The following is a 27,786-nucleotide window of genomic DNA, read 5'->3' as shown; positions in this document are numbered from 1 at the left end:
ATATGTTTTAAAATGTGTCATCACATTAGGTTCGTTTTTAATGGATATCATCTATACAAAAATGAAGTAGTCCATATCTTGTACTTTCTTTGTACAAGAGCATACGGTTATTCCCCTACCTAGGCTATCGACGCATTGCATGCAAGCTCCATGTGCGAGTGTACCTCTGCACTGCGGCGCATGCAAGTTTCTTGTGTAGAACGAACGGGACGTAAACAATTGTGACTTGAGTGAGCAGAGGTGACTTGATTACTGTATTTTTATTTTGTGTGTGTGTTCACTGTGTATATACCTGATGATTGTGACAACAATTTTTGTAGTGTGACAAGTGCGTTGGTCGTGCATGGTACTACGGAAGCTAATAGCTTGAATAGAAACAAAGTCAAAAGTAGTCATGGTAGTGTACAGTAGACGAAGAGTAGACCCATACTAAACATGTGTGTCTAGATCTCTACAATGTTAGTAACTGTACGTACTAGCTTGTCTCTGTAAAATACAGTGTTAGTTGCTTGGCTCTTATTTTAGCTCTTGATTGTGACTGTCTGAGTCTTGGATTGCTAGTGAGTGTGGTGGAGCCGGGGTTGCTGTTTTGAAGGAATCCTTGTATATCAGTATGCCGCCAGTGACTGTCGGTGTCAGTGGTGCTGTGGTAGTGGTGTGTTCCAATCTGTGTGAGCTTTTGAAATGCCGTAGGGCCTACACGGCATTTTTTGTTTGTGGGGATTTGGCTGTAGGCTCTAAAGTATGAAAACTTAGCTCTGTATGATTGGATTAGTCTACGTGACATCACATTGCCATTGCCACATTGGAAATAGAACATTTGCAATTTTTCTAATGGCAAAACATTCTTTCACATATTGATGACCTCAAAACTAAAGGACCTACTGGCAAAATCATGAACTCAGGGCTGCCAACTCTCACGCATTGAGCGTGAGACTCACACATTTTGGTCCTTTCTCGAGCTAAAACTTTATTTCATTTGCATGCATTTCTATTGATCTCACTCATTTTGACTCCTAAATTATAGCATTGGCCTATGGGAGTCTCACTCTCAACTAGTTTCCAGTGTTGGCAGCCCTGTGAACTTGAAGGCTCCACTGCAGTGTGTGCATGCATCCGTATCCTTGCGTTAGCAAGGAAGGTTGGGTTTTAGGTTAGGGTTTTGAAATGTATCGATTCATATGGTTGAATTAGTTGAGGGACAATAGGAAGTCTTTCTGACAAAAAGGGAGAAAGAAAAGAAACAACTGGAGGGAAAAAAAGGAAAGAAGGAAGGATGAAAGCTGTGGAAATCGGCCCTACCACTGTACCAATCATGTGTAAACGCTGTTTGGTGGGGCTGCATTCACTGATACTGTGAGAGAAAGCTCCACCACTGTGCTTATGTACCGTTGAACACCACACAGTGCAGTGGGGCTGAATTCACATGTGTAACGGGAAAGCCGCTGTAGTTATCAGTAGAGACAGGCAGTGGTGGGGCCTATTTCACAAGTATGCCGACCTATACCGGGTGTCCCAAAAAAAGCGGAACGGTGGATTTTCAGTACCTTGCGGTCTAAAAGTTATATATCTTTTGACATCATTAGAAAGAGCATCTTCAGCAGAAGACTATGATACCAAAATCATCAAATTTGGTTCAGTACTTTTTATTCTACGCCAATTTCTGAAAATGCAGTCATTGCCAAATTTCGCCGGATTTTTGCGACTTATGAGATAATAATTTGAGTGCGACATGCGATCCATACGGTGAATATTGTGTAAGCTCGGTGATCCATGTCAACAAAAGATACAGCTTTCACATTAGGCACGGGCCAGGAAAAACCGTGTGTGTGTGACTGTGTGTGTCTGTGTGTGTGTGTGTGTGTGCGCGCTCCCAATATGAAAGCGTTATCTTTTGTTGACATGGATCAACGAGCTTACACAATTCACTGTATGGAACGCGTGTCGCACCCAAATTATTATCTCATAAGTCGCACAAAATTGAAAATGACTGCATTTACAGAAATTGGTGTAGAATAAAAAGTACTGAACCAGATTCAATGATTTTGGTATCATAGTCTTCTGCGGAAGATGCTTTTTCTAATAATGTCAAAAAATATATCACTTTTAGAACGCAAGGTACTGAAAATCCACCGTTCCGCTTTTTTGGGGACACCCGGTATAGAGGAAGAACAGTTTTGCGTTAGCAATAATGAAACATCATACACAACAGATGATTGTTACAGTACAAACAAACATTGTAAAGATAACAAACAGAAATATAACTATACACTGATCATTGAAATTTATAAGAAAAGGGACAATAATGAAAAAAAAAATCTGTAGCAATGCCCCCCCCCCAAAAAAAAAAAAATAAATAAATAAATAAAAATAAATAAAAGAAAACAGTGTCTGATAATTTAGAGCATGTCCAAAAATAAGATGTAAGTGATGCAGCCCTGGTCAAATAAGGTTTTGACCTCAATGAAATGTTTCCCGTCTTTATTTACAACATTCATGAAAGTTTGTGTAATCATGACCAAGACTTCAATTTTGTAGTCTGTTTTAGGGTTATGTTTTGAATATTGACCATTTGCAAAAAGAATGGCCATCTATAGCTTTGTCGTCATATAAAAATTCATAATGCAACAAAGTTTCTAATTTTGTGTACAACTTTGCTGTACTGCATTCCTAGTATACATGTATATATAAACACTTCAAAAGTACAGGGGAAGAAAGTGTCATGGCTTTTGAAAACAAAATGTTTTGCAAAAGCATACTTGTGTGTTGCAGTCTCAGAACAGTGTGATACCTTGGTACTCAGATGTTTACATCATGGTGGTCAAGGAGAATTGCCAGACCACAAACCTAAGTTTCCCCACTGGTGGAGTAGTTTTAAAGGAATGCATTGTCTAAATATCAGTTTTTAATGGCTTGACAAATGTGTGCCTGCTACTTTAAAATCATCTGGTATCCCCTGGACCATGGAGAAGAGCATTTCGTTTCATTTCCACCCACATGAAACGAACTATGAAAGTATTATTAAGCCCTATAATGGCAATTACATGTTGAGTAGGGTATACCGGTACCTGTAGTTTCCATTATGAAAAGCATCCATGAACATGTTTTGCTTTAATAGTAGATACTTTAACCTGTTGAGGACAGGTCCCGAGTATATTCGGGGCAAGTGTCCATGGGAAATGCGTGTTGGAGCAAAATCAGCCCGTTCTTAATGGGTTAAGGTCAGGAATACAATTTAGGTGGCATAAGAATTGTTCAGGTGATCAAAGATGAAGAAAATGTATTGTTATCATGGTGTCTGTTTCTCTCACTCTCTTCTCTCCCATATCTTCTAGCCAGAATTAAACCATATTCTTGGGATGTAGGTGAGAGGTACTACCGGTGTGATTGTCTCTAGTGGACAGGAGTAGCAAGCTATCGATTTCTGTGGTCATCCCCTCATCCCAGCATACCATGGAAGGAGAAGGGGGAGGAGTCATCGTCACTGTTCGGCTCATCCGCTCCTTCCAACATCGCAACATCAAGCATGTCGTCTTCAACCACGTGAATCTGGATACCACAGTAGAGGCATTCATGGCTCAGGTTCTAGAAGGTGAACCATTGATACATTGTCCTTTTCAAAAGAGAATGAAATAGACTCTTTAAAAAAAGAACAAAGCAGGCTGTTTCCCTATCTTACCGCTACAAGTACATGTGTAGGTCCAACTCTATTTGTACCGTATGTGGCACTTGAACAATTTTCTTCTTCAGAATTTTGAAAGACATTGCAACATAATAGGGCAAGTTAATCTTGCTAAATTCCTCAACTTAGAAGTGCTTCTAGTATCAAAAAGTTCTGTCATGTGCAAAGCACTCTGAAACCTTACTTTACTGTACATAACTCTATAAGCAGATATACGTGTAGATTTGAAAATAAGGGCAATCAAAAATATAATGAAATTCATCAACTATGTGTAAAGGCAAGTGCTGCACATCGCAATGTAGTGTGTTTGCATTAAATCAGCCTTTGTTTACAGGTAATTTATTTGATATGCACCAAAATTTGCATAAAGTAAAAGCGTAAGTTTTACTGTAAAAGTGTAAATTTTAGCGGTGTTGAAATTTTCGTGCATTTTGCACAATCAGAAACTGGCGCAAAAATAAAAGCACGCAAATATTTTTGCTTGTCTTATAAATGTTCTAGTAGTTGATGTCTTGATTCCACAGAATTAAAAAACATGCGAAACTCTTCTTACCCTGCCGAGCACAAAAAAATAGTCACGCAAAAATATCCACTTTTACAGTATTTGGGTGATTGAAAATTTTTGTCTCCCATAATCTTCCAGTCTCCTTCAAAATGATGAATCTCATATACCACTCTCTCTATCTCTAGATATCAAGACAAGACCAGGTCTCCCTCCCCCACTCAGAAAGCATGCTTATGACACCATGAAGATTGAACACAAGGCTCACGGATCCAAGGTAAGCAAGTGGTTCTCTGTTCATTAACACCCTCACAACCAGTGTCTCGGGGCTCTATGACTGTTGTTTTGATGGCTGTGCTTATGAGTGCTATGGGTAAAAAAAAATCCACTCTGAGTAAGATTTTAAGATTTAAGATTTGTAAGATTTTATTGACTCTATCGACCCCCTCTCGGGGTATGAGAGTACAAACATATTTACAATATATGAATACAAAAATATAAGTGATAATGTACATGTATATGTGAAAATAACAGATATAAATAAATATGTTTATAAAACAAGGCGTACTCTACCACTACGTGTACAAACATTCACATCTACTTTACTTTCTACAAAACTACTGTCTTTCTTCTTCGGTATTGAAGAGAACTGAAACATAATAATTCAAATTTGGGTGATTGAAAATTTGGCTATAAGAGAGTACTGTATACGCCGAATATTTCGCGAGGTTTTTATTTTCGCGAATTTCGCGAGTCGGGTGCTATTCGCAAAATTAAAGACACGCGAAAATATTGACTCTGATCCCGCTGTGAATGTGACGTACGCGTATAATACACTCCTCCGTTCATTAAAGAATTCCATGATCGCGAATTTAACCACTCGCGAAATCGTTGGGAATTCCCGATTCGCGAAAAGTTAGACTCGCGAAATATATGGCGTATACAGTACATAAGTCGAATTGCCTTGACCCATTGAGGATGAGTTGATTTTGCTTTAACACGCATTTGCCATCGACACCTGCTGGAGTACATATTCTCATAACTACTGTAAAACATGATATATTCGTGGCATGACATTTTCGCGAATTGGAGCCGATGGCCTTTTTCATGGCATGAAATTTTTGCAAATTGCCACTGGCATTCAATGCATATAGTGTAGACAAACTTTTGTGTGCATTTTAATCTTGCGAATCTTGGCTCGCGAAATTCGCAAAATTAAAATGCACACAAACATTCCTCATTTTAGTCTCCATTGGGTTAATAGTTAACTGCGAAGGTGAGAGATGTACACAGTATGCAATTTTACAGGTAGGTGCTAGTGCTGGTCTGTCTGCTTTCTCAAGAGTAGCACCAGTGATTATCCCAAAGTTACTATTAAACAGCATGATGAGGAGGTTGATTTACAAAATTATGATGCAGTTCAAGTAGCTAGTGTTTGGTCCATTGTTGAATGTTGTCAAAAGAACTACCAAAGGGCATTTAAGAAGAGGTTATCACAACAAGAAGCTCAAACTGATGGCAATTTCTAACAGCAATCAAATAGAATAAAAAGATGAAAAAGAAATTAAGTGGGAGTACAATATTCTTTACTTCATGAATGTATCAACATTTTGTAGTATGTCAAGAAAGCCACTTTAGAGCTGTTCCCGTCAGCTGATGCAATCCAAGCTTGAGGGTTTTGGAGTGTTTGTTTTTGCATTCATAATGAAGTTTTGATCAGAACAAAACCTCTGCGATTTTTGTTTTCCCATTTTTCATCGCCAATGTTGGTATGAGGCTTATCCGACATTGTGGCCTTATCACCAGCAAATATGGCAGTCATTTCATAAGCGTTGCTAAATTATCCAGGTGTAATCATTTCAAATGTTACGCGATTTATTTTTTGGTTTGTTTCTGGATGTTGTTGTTGTGCATATGTGTGTGTGCAGACACAAAAGGATTTAGTTCATATCATCAAATACAGCATACAAAAAGGCCTTTTAAAAGTAAAATATTTATTATTGATCAGTTATCAGCCATTTCGTGAGTGTTGCTAGATTTTCTGTGTTTTTTACATGCATGTAGTCAACCCAAATTACAGGTCTGTTATTATTTGTTTATCTGCATGTTTGTTAGGATCAGGTGTTTTTGTATGTGTGTGTGTGTGTGTGTGTGTGTGTATGAGTGTGAGTGTGTGTGTGTCAAAGGATTAGATTTAGTGCACTTCATTAATTACCAAAAGGCCTTTTATCCATGGAGGACGAGCCATTTTGCTATCAAAATGCATTTCCCATTGTAGACACCTGCCTGAGTATACGTACAGTGTACAATTGTACTCGGGACTACTCTTTAACAAGTAATAATTTGTTGTTGAGTAGGTTGTACACTCCAGCATACTACATATGAGAGAGGATGAATGATGAAGAAGTTGGTGTGCCGTTGGACTGGAAAAGCGTGTGAACTTGGCCCAGAAAGGGGTTACGAGATGATAGTTCCACCAGTCTTTTGGAACTAGGAAGCTATGTGATGTATGAGAGGTACTCTCCCTGTCACCCCAATGACTGAATCTAGGTTAATGAGGTACATGCGCCATCGTCACTACCTTTATAGACGTCAATGAGCTTGTCGCGTAACAAGGTTGCACGACCAAGACCAAATGTTCCATTTTTTGTAGAGAGAGAGAGAGAGAGAGGGAGTGGGAGAGAGAGAGCTTTGTGTTTTGTTCATTGATCCATTTATGCTTAAAGGGATCGTATACCATTGGTTGAGACCTAATTTCAGATTTCTAACACTTTTTGGTGAGATAATGAGAAACCTCTTACGAAATATGAAAGAGCATGTAATTCTATGAGGAATTTAACGTTTATTTGATGAAAATTAGTTTTGAAATGGCTGAGATATCCAAAAAACAGGGATTCTAATAAAGTGTGGGACCCACACTTTATTATGAACGCTTTGTTTTACTTTGTTTTTGGATGTGTCAGTCATTCCAAACCCGATTTTCATCAAATAAACTTTGAATTCCTCTTTAAATGGTATGCTCTGTACTTTATCATAAGTGTTTTCTTGGTATTTCGCAAAAAGTTAAAAGCCCAATCCTCATCTCCACTAATACTGTACCATCCCTTTAAAAAGGGCGGGGAGTTCAGAATGGTCCTGTTTTCGGGGGTAACCTTTAGGAGTACCCTTTAGGAGTACTGCAAAACCAGAAATTTTCACATACCTGAAACTTCCAGGAATTCTGCGAGAAGCTAAACTTCATGAGAGAAAGATGCACCCTTCTTTTTTTTCTTTTTTTCATGGTCGGCAATTCACAAAAGTTTCATGCTGTCAAACATGCTGTCATTTTCAATTCACCAAAGTTTCATGCCATGAATGTTTATTTGGAGTACTTCAGAATTTGTGACCCGCTACAACAAAAGGATCCGAAAGTCGGGGAGGACAATTTTCTGAAGATGGCATGACATTATTCCCTTACTCTTCTACTTTAATTTCATGTATAGCACAACTCATAAAAGCACTCGGTTGCGGAGATATCGCTGATTTTATTAGCGCATGTCAAGTGGTTAAGGAAATCAGAGTTTCGAGAAAAACACCTTCAAAGTTTTCCTTCCGACGCTACCATGATCAAGGGGAGGCGAGGCAGTTTTCGCCGCTTGACAATAGAAGGCATGCTCCTGGTGACCTCCGCGATGTTCATTCAAGCTTAGCGCCAGCGGTCTACGCACGACCAATCAGTAATCAGGATGCCACGTACTGACCAATAAGATCACTCCCTCGTTGCTAGGTGCGGAGTCTAGCTGCGGCGCTAAATCCAAATCTTCGGACACGCTTCTGTTACGTTGAAAGTTGGAAAATCATGGCCCAGAAAAATGCTGATTTCTTGCCTTTCCTTTCATCATTTAGCTTTGAAATTTCAGCAGATGATAGGCAAAACATTAGACTACAAAATTATGCCAAAAACAGAAAACCAATTGTTTTGACTAATTTCAATGATGCAACTTCAAACTCGATTTTCTCGGCTCAGCCGTCAGCGACTTTAGGATCCTTTTGTTGTAGCGGGTCACATTTGTACACTTGATAGGCAGGGCAGTTCCCTTCTACAGATTACTTATTTTTAGCAATCTTTGAAGCCCTCTCACTGACCCTACATTGTATCACAGTTCTTCCCAATACTAGTATTTGCTATCAAAATGTGTACATGTATGTCTGTTGTTTGTATGATCCAATAACATCATGGTTTGACTATGGGTACAATTTTAGAAATAAAATTGAGGGAGTTCCCAGATTTTTTTTTTTTTCAGGCATCTTTACATGTGTGTCCTCCAACAACTTTTGAGGAAAATCTGACAATCCATTCAAAAGCTACAAACTTTTAGACTTTTGAAGAAGTCCATACAATGTATTGTCATCGCTGGAGAGAGAAAGATTCAACCATTTCTGATACAAATTGCACCTTCAGCAGTGCAACAATATAGAGGCAGTGAAGATAATTCCAAAAAATTTGATTATTTATTCATTAAAAGTATTCTGTAGTCCATTGGCTTTGAACATGAATTGTCGTAGCCTTCTTAAATCTAGCATTGATATAACCAATATTTCAAAATTCACGTCTTTTAGATGAATGGTACGATTTTGCTCAAAATTTACAGGTGTGTATAACTATCCACATACAACAAGTAGTATATTTGGGGTAAATTCCCCTTTATATGTTGTCATTGTAGTGCTCTATCCAATTCTCTCACACTGAATGTAGCCTAAGCCTTGAATGGAGACTATGGGGTGAAAATTGGGGGATGGGAGGTAGGAATGGAGACATTTGTAAGGGAGGGGTACAGGATGGAGAAGACTTGAATGGGAGGAAAGGTTAAGGGTTAAAGGAAGGAAAACAGATTGTGGGTGGTAGAAGACGACATCATCTTGTGGTACCATATGAATGAGTGAATGATTTTTCCCTCCAGAAAATATTGAATATGATTTTAAAGGGAACGCAAACCCAAAGAGCAATGTGGATTGAGTGAAAGCAGCAACATTAGTGGAACACATCAGCGAAAGTTTGAAGTAAATCGGACAATCGATGCAAAAGTTATGAAGTGTTAAAGTTTTGGTGTTGGAACCGCTGGATGAGGAGACTACTAGAGGTTATGACGTATAAGTGGACATACAGAAAATTCCACAAAAATTCATTTTTTCATGAAAATTACAAATTCCATCAACTTGATACTGACATATGTTAAGGGTAGCAATTATTCCCCTTGCTTTCCGAAAGCGGTTAGTCAAGTGCTCTTTCATAATGCTAGAAAAGTGAATTTTTGTTGAATTTTCTTTATATTTTCTTTGTATTGTTGTCCACTATATGTCATAACCTCTAGTAGTCTCCTCATCCAGCGGTTCCAATACCAAAACTTTAAAGATTCATAACTTTTGCATTGATTGTCCGATTTTCCTCAAACTTTCACTCATGTGTTCTATTAATGTTGCTGCTTTCACTCAATCCACATTGCTTTTTGGGTTTGGGTTCCCTTTAAGTCTTGGTGGCTTGATATTTAATAGACTGAAAGTATTTTCATCACACATTGTGAATCTCTTGTCCAGACTGATTTTGTAAAAGCGTGGAAATATTAGGATTTGCTGTGGCTGATTTTTTTTTTTTTTAATCAAATATGACCCTCTGTACAAATGTATTTGTAAGATCGCAATGCTGATCTACTTTTTAACAAACTTGTTTAATAAACAAACCACTAGGATTCAAACTTGTCATCTACGCACTGTTTTCTGAGCAGCGACACAACCACCAGGCTATCCCTGGTTGCTGGCAGTGACAGAATGCACTTCGGAACAATTGCCCAAGCTCTGAAATTCTGACATTGTTGTGTTAAAGGTCCTGTTTACCTTTGGGAACAGTGATTAAAAAAAAAAAAATGTTCAAGATATCACATTTGATGCATATGTGTAGGTCTGTTGTATCACAAAACATCTTATCATATAAAATTTTTGCAATAAAGCCTAAAATATAAGGAGATATGGGTATTTTTCTCGTATTAGGCTTTATTGCATAATTTTTATATGGTACATGTAGGATGCTTTGTGATACAACTGCCCTACACAGTATGCATCAAATGTGATATAAAACTCAAACATTCTTTCAAATCCTGCTGCCTTAATGGCAAGCAGTACCTTTAAATAGTCCAGGGGTTGAACGGGGGTGACAGTTGGTGAAGATGAGCCATACCTAGCATATTTTCTCTCCTCTAGTGCATTAATAATCTCTTTCTTTCTTTTGATATTAGGATTGACAAAATCTATTAAGTCTCATGTGTTTCTAAGGGATCAAGGGCAATTACCCACTGGGCAATTACCCTGGACCCTTCCCCTGGCCCTAATCCTAATCCTAATCCTAATCATGAACCTAATCCTAACCCTAACCCAAATCCTAACCCTAAACTTACCCCTAACCCTAATCTTTACTCTAACCTTACCACTAACCAGTTTTTGCCCTTTGGGGCTAATTGCCCGAATACGGTTTCTAAGAAGTCTTTCACTGATATTCAACCCCACACAGACAAGTGACCCAGTGATAAACAAGGAGAATGATGAAGACCTGATTCTGAAGCCAGAAAACACTTTGAAAGCCTGCGGCGTCGGTGAGTAAAATTGACCAATGTTTATATGTATACAAACCTCCAACTTACTCAAAAGATGCTTCTGCACAGATGGCTATGTCACGCTTGATTTATGTTGATATCATATCTCTGTGTTTGCATGTTGGTCAAGCATTGTGACAATTTCAACAGCACTGTAAAGTGACAATAGTTACATTCAGACGGTGATCCTTAATCTTGCGGATAAGCTATATATTGAAACTTCGAGGATAAGCTGTATGGGGGCACCAAGTGTTGCATGGTCAATTTCATAACAAAAGTCGACTGTGTGACACTTGGCACCCCATAGACCTTATCCTCAAGGTTAGGGATCACTGTCTGAACGTAACTGTTGAGTCGTACAATTTGCAATGCTAACATTCACAAATTATGAAGACTATTTTATACAGGAAAGCAAAATAAGCCTAACTGAAGTAAATGAAACAGAAATGTGTGTATTCTAGGGTCCAAAATTTTGTCAAAAACTTTTGAACACCATTATTTGTACTTTCTGTGTTTTTTTATTTAATGGCTATTGGAGTTCTGCTCTTGTGTAAAGTGCATAGAGGATTGATTGAGAGGTTTTATGTGCAATGAATTGCAATTGTTACTATAATTACCATTATTACTTTTGTAATGGTTATTGTTACCCTTTTTACCATTAGCTTTCAGGGTGAGGGGGATTTCCCTAACACCCTTTTGAAACTGAACTTACCTTCAGAACAAATGTTTTTGCTGGTAGCTTTGGCTACTTGCAACCATTTGATGTGAGTTATTAACCTGTTCAGGATGACCTGCTTTGCAGCCCAGTCAACAAATGCTGATTACTGCATTATATCGATATGATATTCTGTCATGAAAGGGGTTATACAATATTTTGAAGTTCAATGTTAGCAGCATATCACTGGACATTGTCCCTGGGACAGAGAACTGGTCTAAATGTTTGGAATAGCATGTGAGGTATCATGATAACTACAGAGTAATTGTTTGTTTGTTTGTTTTTTCTGGACCAAGTAGAGGGCTACTCTCTCTCTCTCTCTCTTTCTCTTTCAGAGCTGCCAATAGTACTTTTTATACTATATTTAGTAGAATATGTAATTTACAGTTGTATATTATATCCATGCATTGTATGTGTGTGTGTGTGTGTGTGTGTGTGTGTGTTGCTTAGATCTGTACCTGGGATGCTTATATGTACCATTTCCCCATTCTTTAACTAAAATCTCTTTATTTGTTTGTTTGGTGTTTTTTTTTTTTACTATCTCTGAATATGCTTGGACTTGATATAGACACTGTATATAAAATGTTTATTATAGCAAACATGAGCATTGTATGGACTTTTGATTTATGACATTTAAATGGTTTGTTCATCTTCCTCTCACAGAAAATGAAACCGAGATTTCCTTCTTCAATCACAAAGAGTATGAGCAGTACAAGTTAGATTCGACAACAGTTTGGTGACAGAGGCCGTCAGTGCCATAAGATAGTAGGAGAGACATATACCTGTATTCCACGTGTAAGCACCTCTTTTCTATTCTTGTGTTACAGTAATGAAGCTCCGTATTAATTCAAAGCCTGACCATGTTCAGTGCCAATAAATGTTTGTTTATATAAATGTTGATCATGTGCTTGTGACTCCTCATTACTGAAGCCTGATAGAGTCAACAACAATATCAATTTTCTGTTTGGGTATTTTGAATTTTTTCCAGATCTAAGCTCTTCCTGTAGTAAATGATTTGTCTCCTTTCTTTCCTTTTTTTCTTCTCTCTCTCTCTCTCTCTCTCTCTCTCTCTCTCTATCTATCTCTATCAGACATGGTAAGAAAGCCAGCCACAATATTATGCAGTTTAGAGAAGATTTGCTTTGAAATTAAAGTTGTTATAAACCATTTGCAGATGAAACCAAAACCCAGCTTTAGTGTTTCAAGATAGTTCTAAAATGTGAGTTAGGGATAGAAACAGCCGATGTAAACAAAATTGATCAGTATCAATGTTCAGTATAGTTACAAGTAAATGTTAACAATAGAAGAATGTTAATCAATGGCCTTACCATAGTTGTGCTAGTCCTGAAGCCAAATTTTCAAAAGGAATCTACACTGCAAGAAAATGCCACTTCCCTTTTGTGCGCCACTGAAAAAAAATTCTTATGAGTTTGGTCATTAACTGTCGTATGATATGATGTACGTACTTTGAAAACAAATTCTTTTTTTTTTTCGCTGGATTTCCCTTCAAAATAGTCAAATTGTCATCAGTGGACAAATGTTTTGTTGTCATTGAATATTCAACAATGTCCCAACAGGCAAACCTGTATTATGAGAGTGACAGTGCATTATTTACCCAACAATTTTAGGTTTGGTTAGTTTAGAGACCAAAGCTTAGAAGGTAAATGTCAACAAACTCCATGTAATGACATATAATTGTATTACAATCCATGAATGATCTTGAAAAGTGTGTGAATTTCCTGGTTCGAATCTCTCTGCATGAACCTTGGTAAGTTTGACTCGGTGCCAGCTTATGATGTCCAACTCTGGAAAAGGTGTATTTTTACCATTTTAGAATGGCCTTAACTCTAAAACAGCAATTCTGATCTTGTTTGTTATACTAATAGGAGGTAAATTTGAGAGGAAATTAGTTTTTGGTACTGACTACTGCCAGTCCTTGCCAACTTCCGTTTTCCCTTATTTCTTGAAGTCAGTCACACGTTGTTTATTTATTTTCAAAGGTTATTCGTTTTATGGAGCAGTAACCTTTTCTCTACATAGGTATAAGTTGTATAATTTGAAAATAAAAGCAAAGTGCAGTGAACTTGACTTTGTATGCGTTCTAGCTCACAGTGAGAGCCAAAGACACATGCGAGCAGTTATGATTTCATTATGCACATGGCCAGTCACATGATTGGAGAAATGCTGTGGCAAAAGTTCATATAAGCCGAAAACTTGTCTGTGAATTGTACCATAATCGCATTTCTTCCTTTGACTGTTGTGTAATGTGTGTCAGCCATCATCTGTACACCTTCACAGAACTCCTTGACTTATAGAAAAATATACTGAAGGGAAATTTGCAATTCAATATATCAATATTCAGGACAAAAAATAATAATTCAGGAATTGCCTGTGCAGCTCCCAAACTCTGGAATGATCTACCATTAGAAGTCCGGAAATCCCAAATGTAGCAGTCTTTAAATTATGACTCAAAGCACATCTTTTCATTTAACTGTTCGTTATTATCAAGCACATCAGAAGCTTTTGCAGCGCAGAAGAATATATGTGTATAGGTTTCGCGCTTTATGAATTGATATATTATCAATATTATTATTTCTATACTCATAGAATGATAACTTGTGACATCATACACTGCGTGTGGCTACCAGTTACATGTACGTACATGTAGTTGTAATCTTTCTATGCTTACCTGTATAAAAGTGAAAATTTGTGCACATATCAATCGACCGGAAGCTATTGCGAAAATAAAAAACAAAACAAAACAAAAACCCATATGAATATTTTTACGTGCCTTTATGTTGTAGTTAATGTCCTGATTCCGCAGAATTAAAAACACATGAAATTCATTTTACTTGGCCAAGCGTGAAATATTGCTTGGGCAAAAATATCCACTGTTACAGTACCTTGATTTAGCATTAGTGCATTATCACTTCATTTACCAGGGGCAGCTTGTTCTGGTGTTTGTGTATTTTTGCAAGTGTTACTATTAAAAGAATAAATTATACAAATAGGTGTGTGTTTCTGTCATGTGTATTGGAGTGGTTCCCCCACCCCCCTCCCCCCCCCCAAAAAAAAAAGATGGTAGAGAATATGACACCCTCACTGTGATGTCTACATCTGTCTACATTTTTTGGAGATTTTTCAATCGCTCATTTAATGTGTGGACAACAATATAAAGAAAATATAAAGAAAATTCCACAAAAATTCATTTTTCATGAAAATTACACATTCCATCAACTTGATACTGACATATATGCTAAGGGTAGCAATTATTCCCCCTGCTCGCTTAAAGCGGTTAGTCAAGTGCTCTTTCATAATGCTAGAAAAGTGGATTTTTGTGGAGTTTTCTTTATATTGTTGTCTGCTCATACGTCATAAACTCTAGTCTCCTCATCCAGCGGTTCCAGCACCAAAACTTTAAAAATTCATAACTTTTGCATCGATTGTCCGATTTTCCTCAAACTTTCACTGATGTGTTCTACTAATGTTGCTGCTTTGACTCAATCCACTTTTCTCTTTGGGTTTTGGTTTCCTTTAACTGCTTTCCTACTTACACTGGCATGCAGTCCCAATGCCTGTCTTCTTTGGAGCTGTCCAGAGCTTTCTCTGGTGTTACCTTTTTGTTGAGGTCTTTCACAGTGTCAGCGTAGACTTCAGGATACTTTGATATATTGCTGCTCAAGCTTATGAAATGCAAGTGATTGACTCCCAGCTCTTTCGGAGAGTCTGCCTTATCAGGCTGTGTTTTTTTATCAAGTTTCAATTCCAGCACATTAAGCTTCCTTTCTTCTGCTTGAATTCACTCAGGTGTTCCTTCTATTTTTCCCCCCATGCTTCCTGCGCTTTGTTCTTCCCTCCTTCTTCCTCCACTTTAGTTTTTCCTCTCTCTTATAAGCATGTAAGTAGTTCTCCCCCATCATACCTTCTTTTATGTCTTCTTTTTGCAGTCATTTCATTTTTTTTTTTTCTTATCTTGGTGAACTTTGCCCTCTCTGCGCTCTGGTATTCTCTGTTGTAATTTTTCTTTTAACTCAAACTCTTTTAGTTCTTTTTTTTTCACCAAATACAAGGAGTGAAAATCATTCATAAAAAACAGGCAAAAAATGACAAATATGCGTACCTTGCATTCACCAGTACTCAACAAATAATTCTGAGAATGATCTCCGTCCGACAGTAGTTTCACTTGTCAGAGTGCTGTATGTGATTTTCAAGAAACCCACATCAGCAAGAATGAACCACTCCATTGTTGTTTCAGGGGTATTTTGGGAGTTGTGCTTGGAATAAGTGTCAATGTTACAGATAATCAACTCCCACCACTGAGGTTTGATCACATACAAACCAAATAAATATTGAAATCAAATGCTAAAATTGTGATGTCATTCAAGTTTAATAATAATTGACACAGAGGACTAATATATTCATTTTAATTCTTTTTTTTTTTACTTAAGAAATTGTACCCCTAATCATTAAACTCAACTATTTTGTGATATAGATATTTCAGAGGTGGGCGTGAAACCAAATTCAATTGAGTTCAGGTGACTTTATTTTCACATAAAGTAATACAAAGCAATATACATAATGCTGACATGAGTATATAATATTTTAAAGAACTTTGAATCACATAAGTTTTAACAAAACATGGATACAATTATAATGATATCAACTTTGTTTTTAGATAGATATATAAGAAAGCAATGCAATTTTATTGTGTAACTCTATATGGAAAAGAGGAATTCACAAGAGAAACATAGCGTGCAATTTTGTGAATTACTCTGGAAGATGAGGGCATCTCAAGATCTGTCAAGGACGCCATGTATGAAAATGTTGATATCATGATGTCAAGCGAAACAAACAGAAAGAAAGGACTATGACAAGGACAAGAATGAAAGCAGGGGTGGAACAGGCAGGAAACAAACTAAGTTAACAGATGACACAATGTACCCTCACCTCTTACTCAGTCTAGTTCCCAAGCAGCTTAAAACTGTGTATACAGAGTTGGAAAAGTACAATATAGGTGGGTCCCCCTCCAGATCTCGGCCGTCGACCACGTGATCGCGATGAAAATTGGCACACACATTGCCTTTGACGTAATCTAAAGTACCACGAAGTTAAATTGTAAAAAAATTATCATTATCATTTCATTTCGGAACCGCGTGCCCGGGCATCGCAAATTTGGTGTCAAAAGATGCGGGAGACTCAAAAGAAAAAAGTCATGAAACGTCGTGGCGATACATCACGCTGAACGTCAAGGGGCGGAGGCCCCCCGGCCTAGTTAAAGTTAAATCTAGCAATTTATAAATTTTTAAACTTTTTTGGGGGGTCAATTTGTCAATCAGTCACAAAAAAAAAACAAGCTTGACATAAGAAAGATTAACTAGAATTGTTGAACCGAGTCTTTAAAGTGTACAGGTGTAGGCTACTTTTGGCCCACATGTACAGCTGTATAAGAGTGACTTTCCAATTACTTCAGGATTGTCCAGTTATCAACCACAATCTTTTCACATGAACTATGTGAAAAAATAAAAAAAGCAAGAAAATGCTGCTTTGTATGACAAAGTGTCTTCACATTCTATACCTTACCAGAGTTTGGAGGGGGGGGGGGGGGGACAAGCCAGTTTATCATTGGTCAGGTAATGGTAAATCGGTTGCATTTAGTTGGCCAGTCTGTCCATATGTCCCTTACAGATCATTGTTCAGAAAACTTTCCTTGTTTGAAGTAATAGAGAAGATTTTTGAAGTACACATAATGTCCTATGAAAACATACTTTTGCATTTGTTGTATTGTATTGCTTTTGTGTTGTCATGGTGATGCCATACACAAACAAAAACAAGATCTTGGAGAGTGAACTACTCCCTTATTTTTCAAACAAGTGTTATGGAACCCAGCACATAAAATGACCTTTGGATGTTTGTGTGAAAAAAATGTGGTAATCAAACATCTCTCACAGGCCACATCCATGACACCCACATTAACACAGAAATTTGTGAATGGTTTACTAACTAGTATTTCTGTATAAAGTTTATTATGTCAAGTAAATTGATGATATTCCAAGACACTACTTATAATTCTATCAATAAATAGGACATGATGATTTTGTTGGTGTTGGAATATGTGTTGCATAGTGAACACATTTCATTTCTAGATGTTCACTGCTTTTCGTAGCAAGGGGTATGGTTGGATTTTAATCACATACTGTATACACCGAATATTTCGCGAGGCTTTTATTTTCGCGAGTCAGGTGCTTTTCGCGAAATTAAAGACTCATGAAAATATTGACTCTGATCCTGATGTGAATGTGACGTATGTGTGTACTCTTCTCTGTTCAGTACAGGACTCCATGATCGCGAATTTAACCACTCGCGAAATCGTCGAGAATTCCCGATTCGCGAAAATTTAGACTCCCGAAATATATGGCGTATACAGTAGGGCCTATAGTGATAAGTGTATTGTCAAGTATAATTTTAGCTTTCATGAACCCAATGAAGGCCAAAAAAAAACAGCACACTGTTTTGCATTGACATTCCATCATGTTTTCAGCTCTTTAAAAAAAAAGGGTGTTGTATGTGCCATATATTTTGTGGGTTTTTTGGGGTTTTTTCACAACTTTCGTGAGTCGAGTGCCATTCACGAATTTTAAAACCTGCAAAAGCATTAACTTTGATCCTGACATGAATGCAGCGTTCATGCTTACATTTCTCCGTCCATTACTGTACTCCACAATTACAAATTTAACCAGTCGGGAAATATGTTCAAGACTCAAGAAAAATCAAGACAAGACTCGTATAATATATTGCGGATGCAATGTACCGGTAGTAGTTTGAATATATAAAATTTATTCAATATTGGTTTTAAGTCTATAACTAATATATCATGAAAAGTCAATCTTTTATAGTGTTTTCACTGTCTCATTGCAGTTCAGTGTTAATGAAGGGCATGATCAGATACAATCAAAGGTATATTGCACATGCTTTATCAAAGTGTCCTTGCATTATGAGTATGTTTCTGAAATAAGTTTCATCCCTTGTATTGAGAAAGTGAAAATGTGGAGGTGGAGTGGGAGGGTTTCATAATCGGGTGATGTAAACCGGAAGTGTTGAGTGAATGTGTAGAAATATCTTGTTTCATAGTTAATTGTAGCCTTCTAATGGTATGAAAATTACAGATGACCTTGTTTAGCTGTATTACAAAAGCAACTGTAAACTTATATGAACCTACCAGTACATCTGACTGTGTAAATCCCGTATGACTGAAGTTTTGCACGATTTGACAAGAGTTGGCTCCCACCTCGATATTTCATAGAAGCAGGGACACATAACATCTGTGACCGTGCATCACAAAACCACTAAAACCTGGCATGGATATTATTTATTTGAAGGCAGGTTCTGAAAGAGAAGACTCTATTTATAAGATTAAATGACATATATTACAATTGAAACTCGATACAAATGGACTTTCCCAACCCATCTAAATAACAAAAAGGATGTATACCTTCTCTAAGATTGTTTACTGAGAAATGAGGCCGTAAACTTTAGGGTCTCTTCAAGAGCTTAATCTTACTCAGCAGTGCTCTGTGCAGTGAATGGGACAAAAACAAAATGTCAAACTTCATGTCAATCACAATGCAGGGATTATCAGATTAAACTGAAACTATATACACTTATTATAGTACATTCTATTTATGTAGAATACCCACTTTCAAAGTTATGACATCATCCGTCTAAAAGGTAGCTAGATAGATAGCACTGAAGTTTCAGCTTTAATATCTTTTAGGATATATAATGAAAACTTGTTAGGGCTTTGGGTTGCTCTCGATTCGCCTGTGTAATTATGGCAGCCTCAAACTACCTTCATAGTTCAAAGAAAAGTTTTATTCATTAGAATTCATACTTAGTCTGTGTCATTATCATCTTATTGTCATATTGTTATCCTGTAATTAGTAGTATCATTGATATTATTATTATTGTTATTATTATTATTATTATTATTATTATTATTATTATTATTATTATTATTATTATTAATAATATTATTATTTTTTACATTATCATTATTATTATTGTCGTTGTCATCATCATCATCATCATCATCATTAATTTCTTCAATTGTCACCATTGTCTACCACGAATATCATTCAGTGGTTTATAAATTCATGGCAAAGATTATTTTGCTTTCATGGTCCAAGAAATTGGGTGACAACCACAAACCAGTTTTGAGGGTTTTCCTAGAAATTGTCCGACATACTGATAAATATGAGATCTACGCAGTATCCTGTGTTCCAGCACAGAATATGTGGTCAATGACCACAGGCATTGAAATGGTTTAGGAGGTTGATGTTGTGCTGCTTTACTTTTTCTCTGAAGTTTGGTAATGCGTACCAGTTTGATTTGCTCACGTTCAATTTCATAGCAATATTCTAAGAATAAAAGGAGATTCAGGGAAGAAGTCTGAAGATGATAATGTTGATACCATTTTCTCTATCATGCCAAGTTCTAATACAGCTGTAATAGATGGTAAAGAGTGCATTTTTAAAGGGAAGGTAAACCCAAAGAGCAATGTGGATTGAGTGAAAGCAGCAACATTAGTAGAACACATCAGTGAAAGTTTGAGAAAAATCGGACAATCGATGCAAAAGTTATGAATTTTTAAAGTTTTGGTGTTGGAACCGCTGGATGAGGAGACTACTAGAGGATATGACGTATGAGTGGACAACAATACAAAGAAAATATAAAGGATATTCAACAAAAATTCACTTTTCTAGAATTATGAAAGAGCAGTGGACCAACCGCTTTCAGAAAGCAGGGGGAATAATTGCTATCCTTAACATATGTCAATATCAAGTTGATGGAATTTGTAATTTTCATGAAAAATGGATTTTTGTAGTATTTTCTTTATATTTTCTTGATATTGTAGTCCACTCATACGTCATAACCTCTAGTAGTCTCCTCATCCAGTGGTTCCAACACCAAAACTTTAAAAATTCATAACTTTTGCATCGATTTTCCGATTTTCTTCAAACTTTCACTGATGTGTTCTACTAATGTTGCTGATTTCACTCAATCCACATTGTTCTTGGGGTTTATCTTCCCTTTAAAGTTCAGTTTTGTGTGTAATGTCATATTTGTAGTTAATGCTTCTTAATTCTTTCTTTTTAATGGCCGTCGGTACTCTTGCAGTATCAAAATGCTTAGCTGCTACTATGCAAGACATGAACTCAATGTGTCACATCTAAAGTACGAAGGTGTTACTCTCATTGTTAACACACTTGTGTCTTTCACGAGATAACAGACTCGGATGGTAGAAGGGCGGATGGAGAGGGGAAGTTGAGAAATTACATCAGGGATAAGTCACAGCCTTCAGCGAAGCCGCTCAGCCGGTTTCGGCATACTAATTACATCACGTGTCGGCGCCGCACTTGAAATTGATGACCTCTTCATCAGATCTGGGTTAGGCTCTTGGATAATTGACTTTCCCAACCATGACAAAAAAACGGGGAAATACTGCTCGTCCTACTTCTCTCGAACCCTTTCGTTGTTGGTGCTGTGAATATTGTAGACACGCGGTAGTCTGTTCTATTCCACGTGGTCTAGAGCAGCCTATTAAAGGGGCTGTACAGTTCTGGTTGAGGTGAGGATTTAGCTTTTAACGTTTTGCGAGATATTCAGAAACCACTCTATGAGATGTCAAAGAGCATGCTATTCTAAGGGGTATCAAAAGTTTATTTGATGAAAATTGGTTTTGAAATGGCTGATATCCAAAAACAATGTGAAACAAAGAGATCCTAATAAAAGGCGTGGCCTGTCGCCTTTTATTGTTATCACTTTTATGGATATCTCAGCCATTTGAAAACCTATTTTCATCAAATAAATGTTGAATCCTTCTTGAAATTACATGCTCTTTCATATTTCATAAGAGGTTTCTCATTATCTCACTTAGGAATGTTATAAACCTGAATCGTCACCTCAACCAGTACTGTACAGTCCCATTAAAGCATGGTGTAGATTTGGGTAAAATGCAGGGGTTAGTTGTTGTTTGTTGTTGTTTTTTTTTTGTTACGGCAGAGGAGGGTGCATTTGTCGAAGAGATGTTGTACCTAACTTCAGATTAAACGACTTGCTTGTTAAAGGGATAGGATAGTTTTGGTTAAGATGGAGCTTCGGGTTTGCAACTTTTTGTTTTGTGAGATAATGAGAAATCTCTTCTGAAATATGAAAGAACATACAATTCTAAGAGGAATTCAAAGTTTATTTGGTGAAAATTGGTAATGAAATGGCTGAGATATCCAGAAACAAAGAATCCCTAATAAAAGGTGACACCTACCTCTTAATGGGACCACTTTGTTGTCCCCGCCGAATGAATTCGAGCAGGGGACTATGAAACGGGCTCCGTACGTGTGTGTGTCCGTGCGTCCGTCCGTCCGTCCGTCTGTCTGTGTGTGCGTCCATGTGTGATCAAAATGTTCAATTTGCTACTTCTCTGTCATTTATGAGCCAATTTTGATTCTGTTTGCTTGAGTGATGGCACTACATGGGAGCTTTGAAACTTGTACACAGAATTTCAGTTGTGACCTTTGACCTTGACCTTTGACCTATATTGTACATTTTGCTACAAAATGCTACTCCTTCGCCATTTCTAACCCGATTTCGATTCCGTTTGCTTTATGTGATGGCACTATGTGAGGGCTTCCAAACTTCTACCTAGAATTTTGACCTTTGACTTCTTTGACCTTTGACCTTGATTTTTTACCTATATTGTACGTTTTGCTACAAAATGCTACTCCTTCGCCATTTCTAACCCGATTTTGATTCCGTTTGCTTTATGTGATGGCACTAGGTGAGGGCTTCCAAACTTCTACACAGAATTTTGACCTTTGACCCTGATTTTTGACGTATATTGTACATTGGCGACAAAATGCTACTCTGCCATTTCTACCCCGATTTCGATTCCGTTTACTTTATGTGATGGCTCTAGGTGAGGATTCAAAACTTCTACACAAAATTTTGACCTTTGACTTCTTTGACCTTTGACCTTGATTTTTGACCTATATTGTACATTGGCTACAAAATGCTACTCCTTCGCCATTTCTAACCGATTTCAATTCTGTTTGCTTTAAGTGATGGCACTAGGTGAGGGCTTCAAAACTTCTACACAGAATTTTGACCTTTGACCTTGATTTCTGACCTGTATTGTACGTTTTGCTACAAAATGCTACTCCTTCGCCATTTCAAACCCGATTTCGATTCCGTTTGCTTTATGTGATGGCACTAGGTGAGGGCTTCAAAACTTCTACACAGAATTTTGACCTTTGACTTCTTTGACTTTTGACCTTGATTTTTGACTTATATTGTACATTGGCAACAAAATGCTACTCCTTCGCCAATTCTAACCCGATTTCGATTCTGTTTGCTTTATGTGATGGCACAAGGTGAGGGCTCTAAAACTTCTACACAGAATTTTGACCTTTGACTTCTTTGACCTTGATTTTTGACCTATATTGTACATTTTGCTACAAAATGCTACTTCCGGCGGGGACATATATTACGCACTGCGTAATTTCTACTTTTCCTTGTTTTACTTTCTTTTGGGGTATCTCGGCCATTTCAAAACCAATTTTCATCAAATAAACTTTGATTTCTTCTAGAATTGTATGCTCTTTAATAGTCCATATATAGAAGGGTTAAGTAGGAAAGACATGACAAGTACATAACTATGCTATTATAATTACGCGGTCGTCCTTGCCCTCTTGGTGTGGTCTGCTTGTGCATGTCATGAAGGAATCTCTGACATATCGAACCCCATACCAGCAAAATAAAATCTGCCATAAATTTTAATTCATTACGATATGCATGATACCAGAATGGAACCAACTGCCTATCTTAAAGGAGACCTCCGGATGATTTTCAGATTTGCTCATTTGGACAACAATAAATTACTTATACTGAGTACAGAGTCTCAGAATTTATAGTGATGGGATGAGTAATAACAATGTTTTCAAAATTTATAACAAATGACAATGAACAAGGATGATGACATGGCAGCCTCACCATAACAATGCATGAGATGGGGCTCAAGGAAACAGAACAAAAGAAGAAGGTGTGCATAAATTGTACACAGGTGAACTTGTCAATCCAGCAGTATTGTAATAGTTATACTACTACATTTCTGAAATATTTGAGGCTCTATGTCATCAGAACTGTTCAGCATAATTTGTTTTAGATTTTCCAGGGTATTGGTTTCTATGCTTAAAGACCACAATAAATTCCATAAATCTCTACATGGAGCTGTCGATTTATGTACTTTATGATGTGAAATTATGAAAATCATCTGGAATGCCCCTTTAAAGGTACTTCATCAGTCCAGAACAAAACTGCAGCTCATTCATTTCAGCAAGGGAAGGTATATAATATATAAAAGATTAATTCTTCTCTCCTGCGCCAATTATATCTGTGTACAAACACACCTGCCCAGTTGGCAGTGCCCCAAATTAGCAAAAGCAAAAAGAAGTTACTTTGATTAGTGCAGAAAAATAAAACAAGGAGAACAGAAAAATTCTCATGGAAATTCAACACACATGCGATTTGGTGGTTAAGATGCAAATCCTTGATCTGTATGAGCAAACAATTTTGCATAATTTGTGGAAGAGAAAGTTACTGAATTTTGACGTTTGCCATGTGTTCATAAGTTATGAATCACTTCAATGTCAAAATTGTAATGAAAATCAATTTGAGAATGATATTAATAGAACTGATCACAGTGATTCTACCTCAGTTTTCCTCCCACTTCCATTTCTGTGAGAAAAATAATATCTATGCACATTTATCTTTGCCTTTTCAGGATTCAGTGTCTATTGAAATTGATTTTATCTTTAAAACAAAAAAAAACCCAAAATGTGAAAGAACATGGTGGGAATGGGTGGTGTAGTTTGTAGACTGGGATTAATCAAGTGACATGCTTCTTTTTTTTTTTTTTTTTTTCTTTTGGTCACCTGCAGAACAGGTTGTCATAAAGGGCACTTACATGTGTAGATGAAGATTGCCATAATTCACACTTGGCAGCTTATAACCTACATCTGATGTAAAGTTATTAAGAAAGAAATGATGCATTACCTTGTTCAGTTTGGTCCAAAATGCTATGTCGCGCCACGTTGTGACAAATTTAGACCGCGGGCGATTCATTGGGGGAAGATTACTTGGATTTCACAGAGCAGATTCTTTTGGGGCCACAATTTATGGTGGACTCCGAAATCTTGCAATTCCAGAGCAGGTGTAGAGATGCGGGCATCTCATTGATGAGTAGTAGTCGTGCCCAGTGGGCCTAGTGGGGCTGAGAACACGTGTTGCCTCACAGAATTTATAGTCCAGATACAAAAGTCATACCATTTGGACCCTCAGTGACAAAATGGCTTCCGTTTAGGTCCATCTGGATATCTGTAGGTCTCGTAACCTAGTTGAGGGTTGTTGTTGTTGTAGTTTCTCTCTCTTTATTTTTTTTTTTGCAGCACATGTGGTGTAGTGAGTCAAAATTGTATACATCTTGATCTCCAAATCAAATGGAACACTTTTCTAGTTTGAGATTAGGATACTACAGTAAGATATAAGATGACAGATTCCATGCCATTTTCTGGGATTCCTCCATTGATAAAATTAACTCTGTCACTGTTGTCTTTTTACAAACATTCTGATCAGGTTTGGTGGGAATCGTTCACAGATGGAGTGCAGTAGCCTTCGTGGAGGCTGAAGTACTGTCGACTTCACTCATTACATCACGAAACAAATATCTAAGGAGACAAAATGTTAGAACAAATAACCTTTTCTTACCTTTAACATTAATGTCTGTATGTGGGAGGAGTTTATAGGAATGAGGGAGTGGGCGCTGACTTTTAACTCTGCAGACGCCATGGGAATGATTGGCTGTTTGACAAAACTCTTCTAGTGATGAGTCGTGGGCTGATGATATAAGGGTAAGCTGAAGCAAACTGTAGAGTACAGTGTAGTTGAATAGATGAAAGTTGCCGTGACTGAAGGAATTTCACCTAACGAGCAGAATACACCCCAACCATCTCAATTCTCGTTAATCTCAAAACACACCCACATGCACTCTGTCACTTGGAAAGAACTATGGAAGGGGGTGATGAACAGCCATATGTCAGGTATTAGAGACCAAAGTTTTTTAAGCGTCTGAGGTTTGTCTACATCTGTTTTCATTTAGCCTGTTGTGTGCCCAATCACTTAAAGGGATCATATAGTTTTGGTTGAGACCTAACTTCAAATTTCTAGCATTTCTTGATGAGAAAATGAGAAATATCTTATGAAATGTGAAAGAACATGTAATTCCAAGAGAAATTCAATACTTAGGTATTTGATGAAAATTGGTTTTGAAATGGCTAAGATATCCGAAACAGAGCGAACCTAATAAAAGGTGGGACCCACCTTTTATAACAATCGCTCTGTTTTAAATTGTTTTTGGATATCTTAAAATGTAATAAATGATGCTGTATGAGTGCATAATATATTTCTGAATGCATAACTGTAAATTATGTCTTGGATGATTCATGAAACTTTCATGACTGTATCTTGTAACTTTATATGTAACTGAATTTAATTTTTGTTTTCATTTTTTAGTGTCAAAATTTCAAGATGGAATAACTTAAGTTAGATACTGTTATTAACCTCCCATTTGCTAACTAGCTATCGAGTCTGTCCCATCACTTTTTATCCACATGTCTACCTACCTGCCGTTGCTGAATAGACAGACCTCTATGTAAAGGTAGGAATATTGTTCTGCTGTAATGTTGTGAAAGTGGAATTTTCATGTTATGGAAATGTTCACGCATTTTGCGTTACACAAAACTAGCGCAAAAATTGAAGCAAGCATTTTTTTTTTTTTTTTTGCTAGTCGAATGTATTACTAATTTATTTTGATTCCATGTATTCAAAAACACACAAATACAGGAAAATTTCTACTTTTACAGTTTTACATGTTCCAAAAGTATTCATGGCTGAATTATATACACACTCTATGTAAAGCAAACATAATTGATGTACATCTCCTTTCTCTGCAGGAACACCAGAGGGAGCCCTCTGAATGTGGTGAGGAAAGGAAATCTCAACTTGCTGGCATCCCTGTTTACCTTATGGAGCTGGTTCAGAGAAGTTCTTCCTGGGTCAAAACCACTGATTTCTATTCATGTAGTTCAATATCTGGATATCTCATTGGCCTGTTCACGCTGTACAAACATAATGAAGCTGACGTTCGTACATGAGCCGCCATCTTACCACGCACAATCTAATGCAGACATGCACACATTTTCCAGCAGAGGTTATCGGGAAGAAAACGTGATGTTGTGAGCACCACACACAAGTATATGGCGACTCATTCTCACCTCCCAATCATGGTCAAAAGGACTCTTATAATGAAAATGATTATGTCTGGCATGCAAACAAAGGTGTGAACTCTGTCAGATAAAGAAATTAAAGAAAAAAATTGTTAATATATTTTGTTATTGTGATTTGTGTACACATTTGTCAGTATATATAATTGGCATCAGTTGAGATCAGATTATCTGTTGATACCAGGTTATCTGTTGAGATCAGATTATCTGTTGATACCAGATTATCTGTTGAGATTAGATTATCTGCTGAGATCAGAAAAAGCATTGGGCTTTAAAAGTTCAAGTTCACGTTATCATCATGCATATCAGATGTGAATGTTATCTTCACAGCCTCCACCAGTGGGCATCAGAGTAGAATCATAGAAACTCATCATTTAAATGCAGAATGTTGTTTAACTTATATATTGTATAGTCTTGCAGCAATGAAATTCAAAACAAACATGGATTTTAACTGCACCAAGGTAAAAGAGCGAAAGGCAAGGAGCGTGTTTACTACCAAGGCATTTACCACTGCACACTGCATTTTGATGAGACGGGCTGGGGTTCAAATCACAGCATAACTTGTTTGTCACCTTCATGTTGCCTTCGTACACTAACGTACATACTCATGCACTGTTTTAAATGAAGGGACATACTGGTAGCGTTTTATTTGGAATGGTAGAAAATGATCAGAGAGTCTTTGTGACAAAATACAGCTTAGAGCTTTTTTGGTTTGATATTTTGTGTCATAGTTTTAATCACCAAGTTAGAATCAGTAAAATAGAATTAATACACTAGTGTTACACTACGTAACACTTGCCTCATCAGATTAAACGGTGTTGTCATTTTTGTCTGTGGTGTAGATATGAATAAAAACCTTTGTCATTTTTCTTTCA

The 27,786-nt window shown here is 37.1% G+C and overlaps 1 protein-coding gene across 2 annotated transcripts; it reads left to right on the top strand.

Annotated features, from left to right (window-relative positions):
• The first annotated feature begins 129 nt into the window (after positions 1 to 129).
• LOC140243710 (UPF0538 protein C2orf76 homolog) lies at positions 130 to 27,786 on the top strand. Of its 2 annotated transcripts, none has more exons than XM_072323368.1 (6): positions 130 to 240; positions 3,336 to 3,592; positions 4,373 to 4,461; positions 10,726 to 10,807; positions 12,186 to 12,317; positions 26,582 to 27,786. In XM_072323368.1, the coding sequence occupies exons 2-5, from the start codon at positions 3,454 to 3,456 to the stop codon at positions 12,260 to 12,262; spliced, it is 387 nt and encodes a 128-aa protein (XP_072179469.1). In that variant the 5' UTR covers positions 130 to 240; positions 3,336 to 3,453; the 3' UTR covers positions 12,263 to 12,317; positions 26,582 to 27,786. The 2 variants fall into 2 exon arrangements, with proteins under 2 accessions (XP_072179469.1, XP_072179470.1); XM_072323369.1 differs by having other exon boundaries at positions 187 to 240; positions 3,340 to 3,592.

Source organism: Diadema setosum, chromosome 20, assembly GCF_964275005.1.
Source record: "Diadema setosum chromosome 20, eeDiaSeto1, whole genome shotgun sequence".
NCBI classification, from domain to species: Eukaryota; Metazoa; Echinodermata; class Echinoidea; order Diadematoida; family Diadematidae; genus Diadema; species Diadema setosum.
The sequence above is the reverse complement of the archived record's forward strand: the minus strand, read 5'-3'. Positions and strand labels throughout refer to the sequence as shown.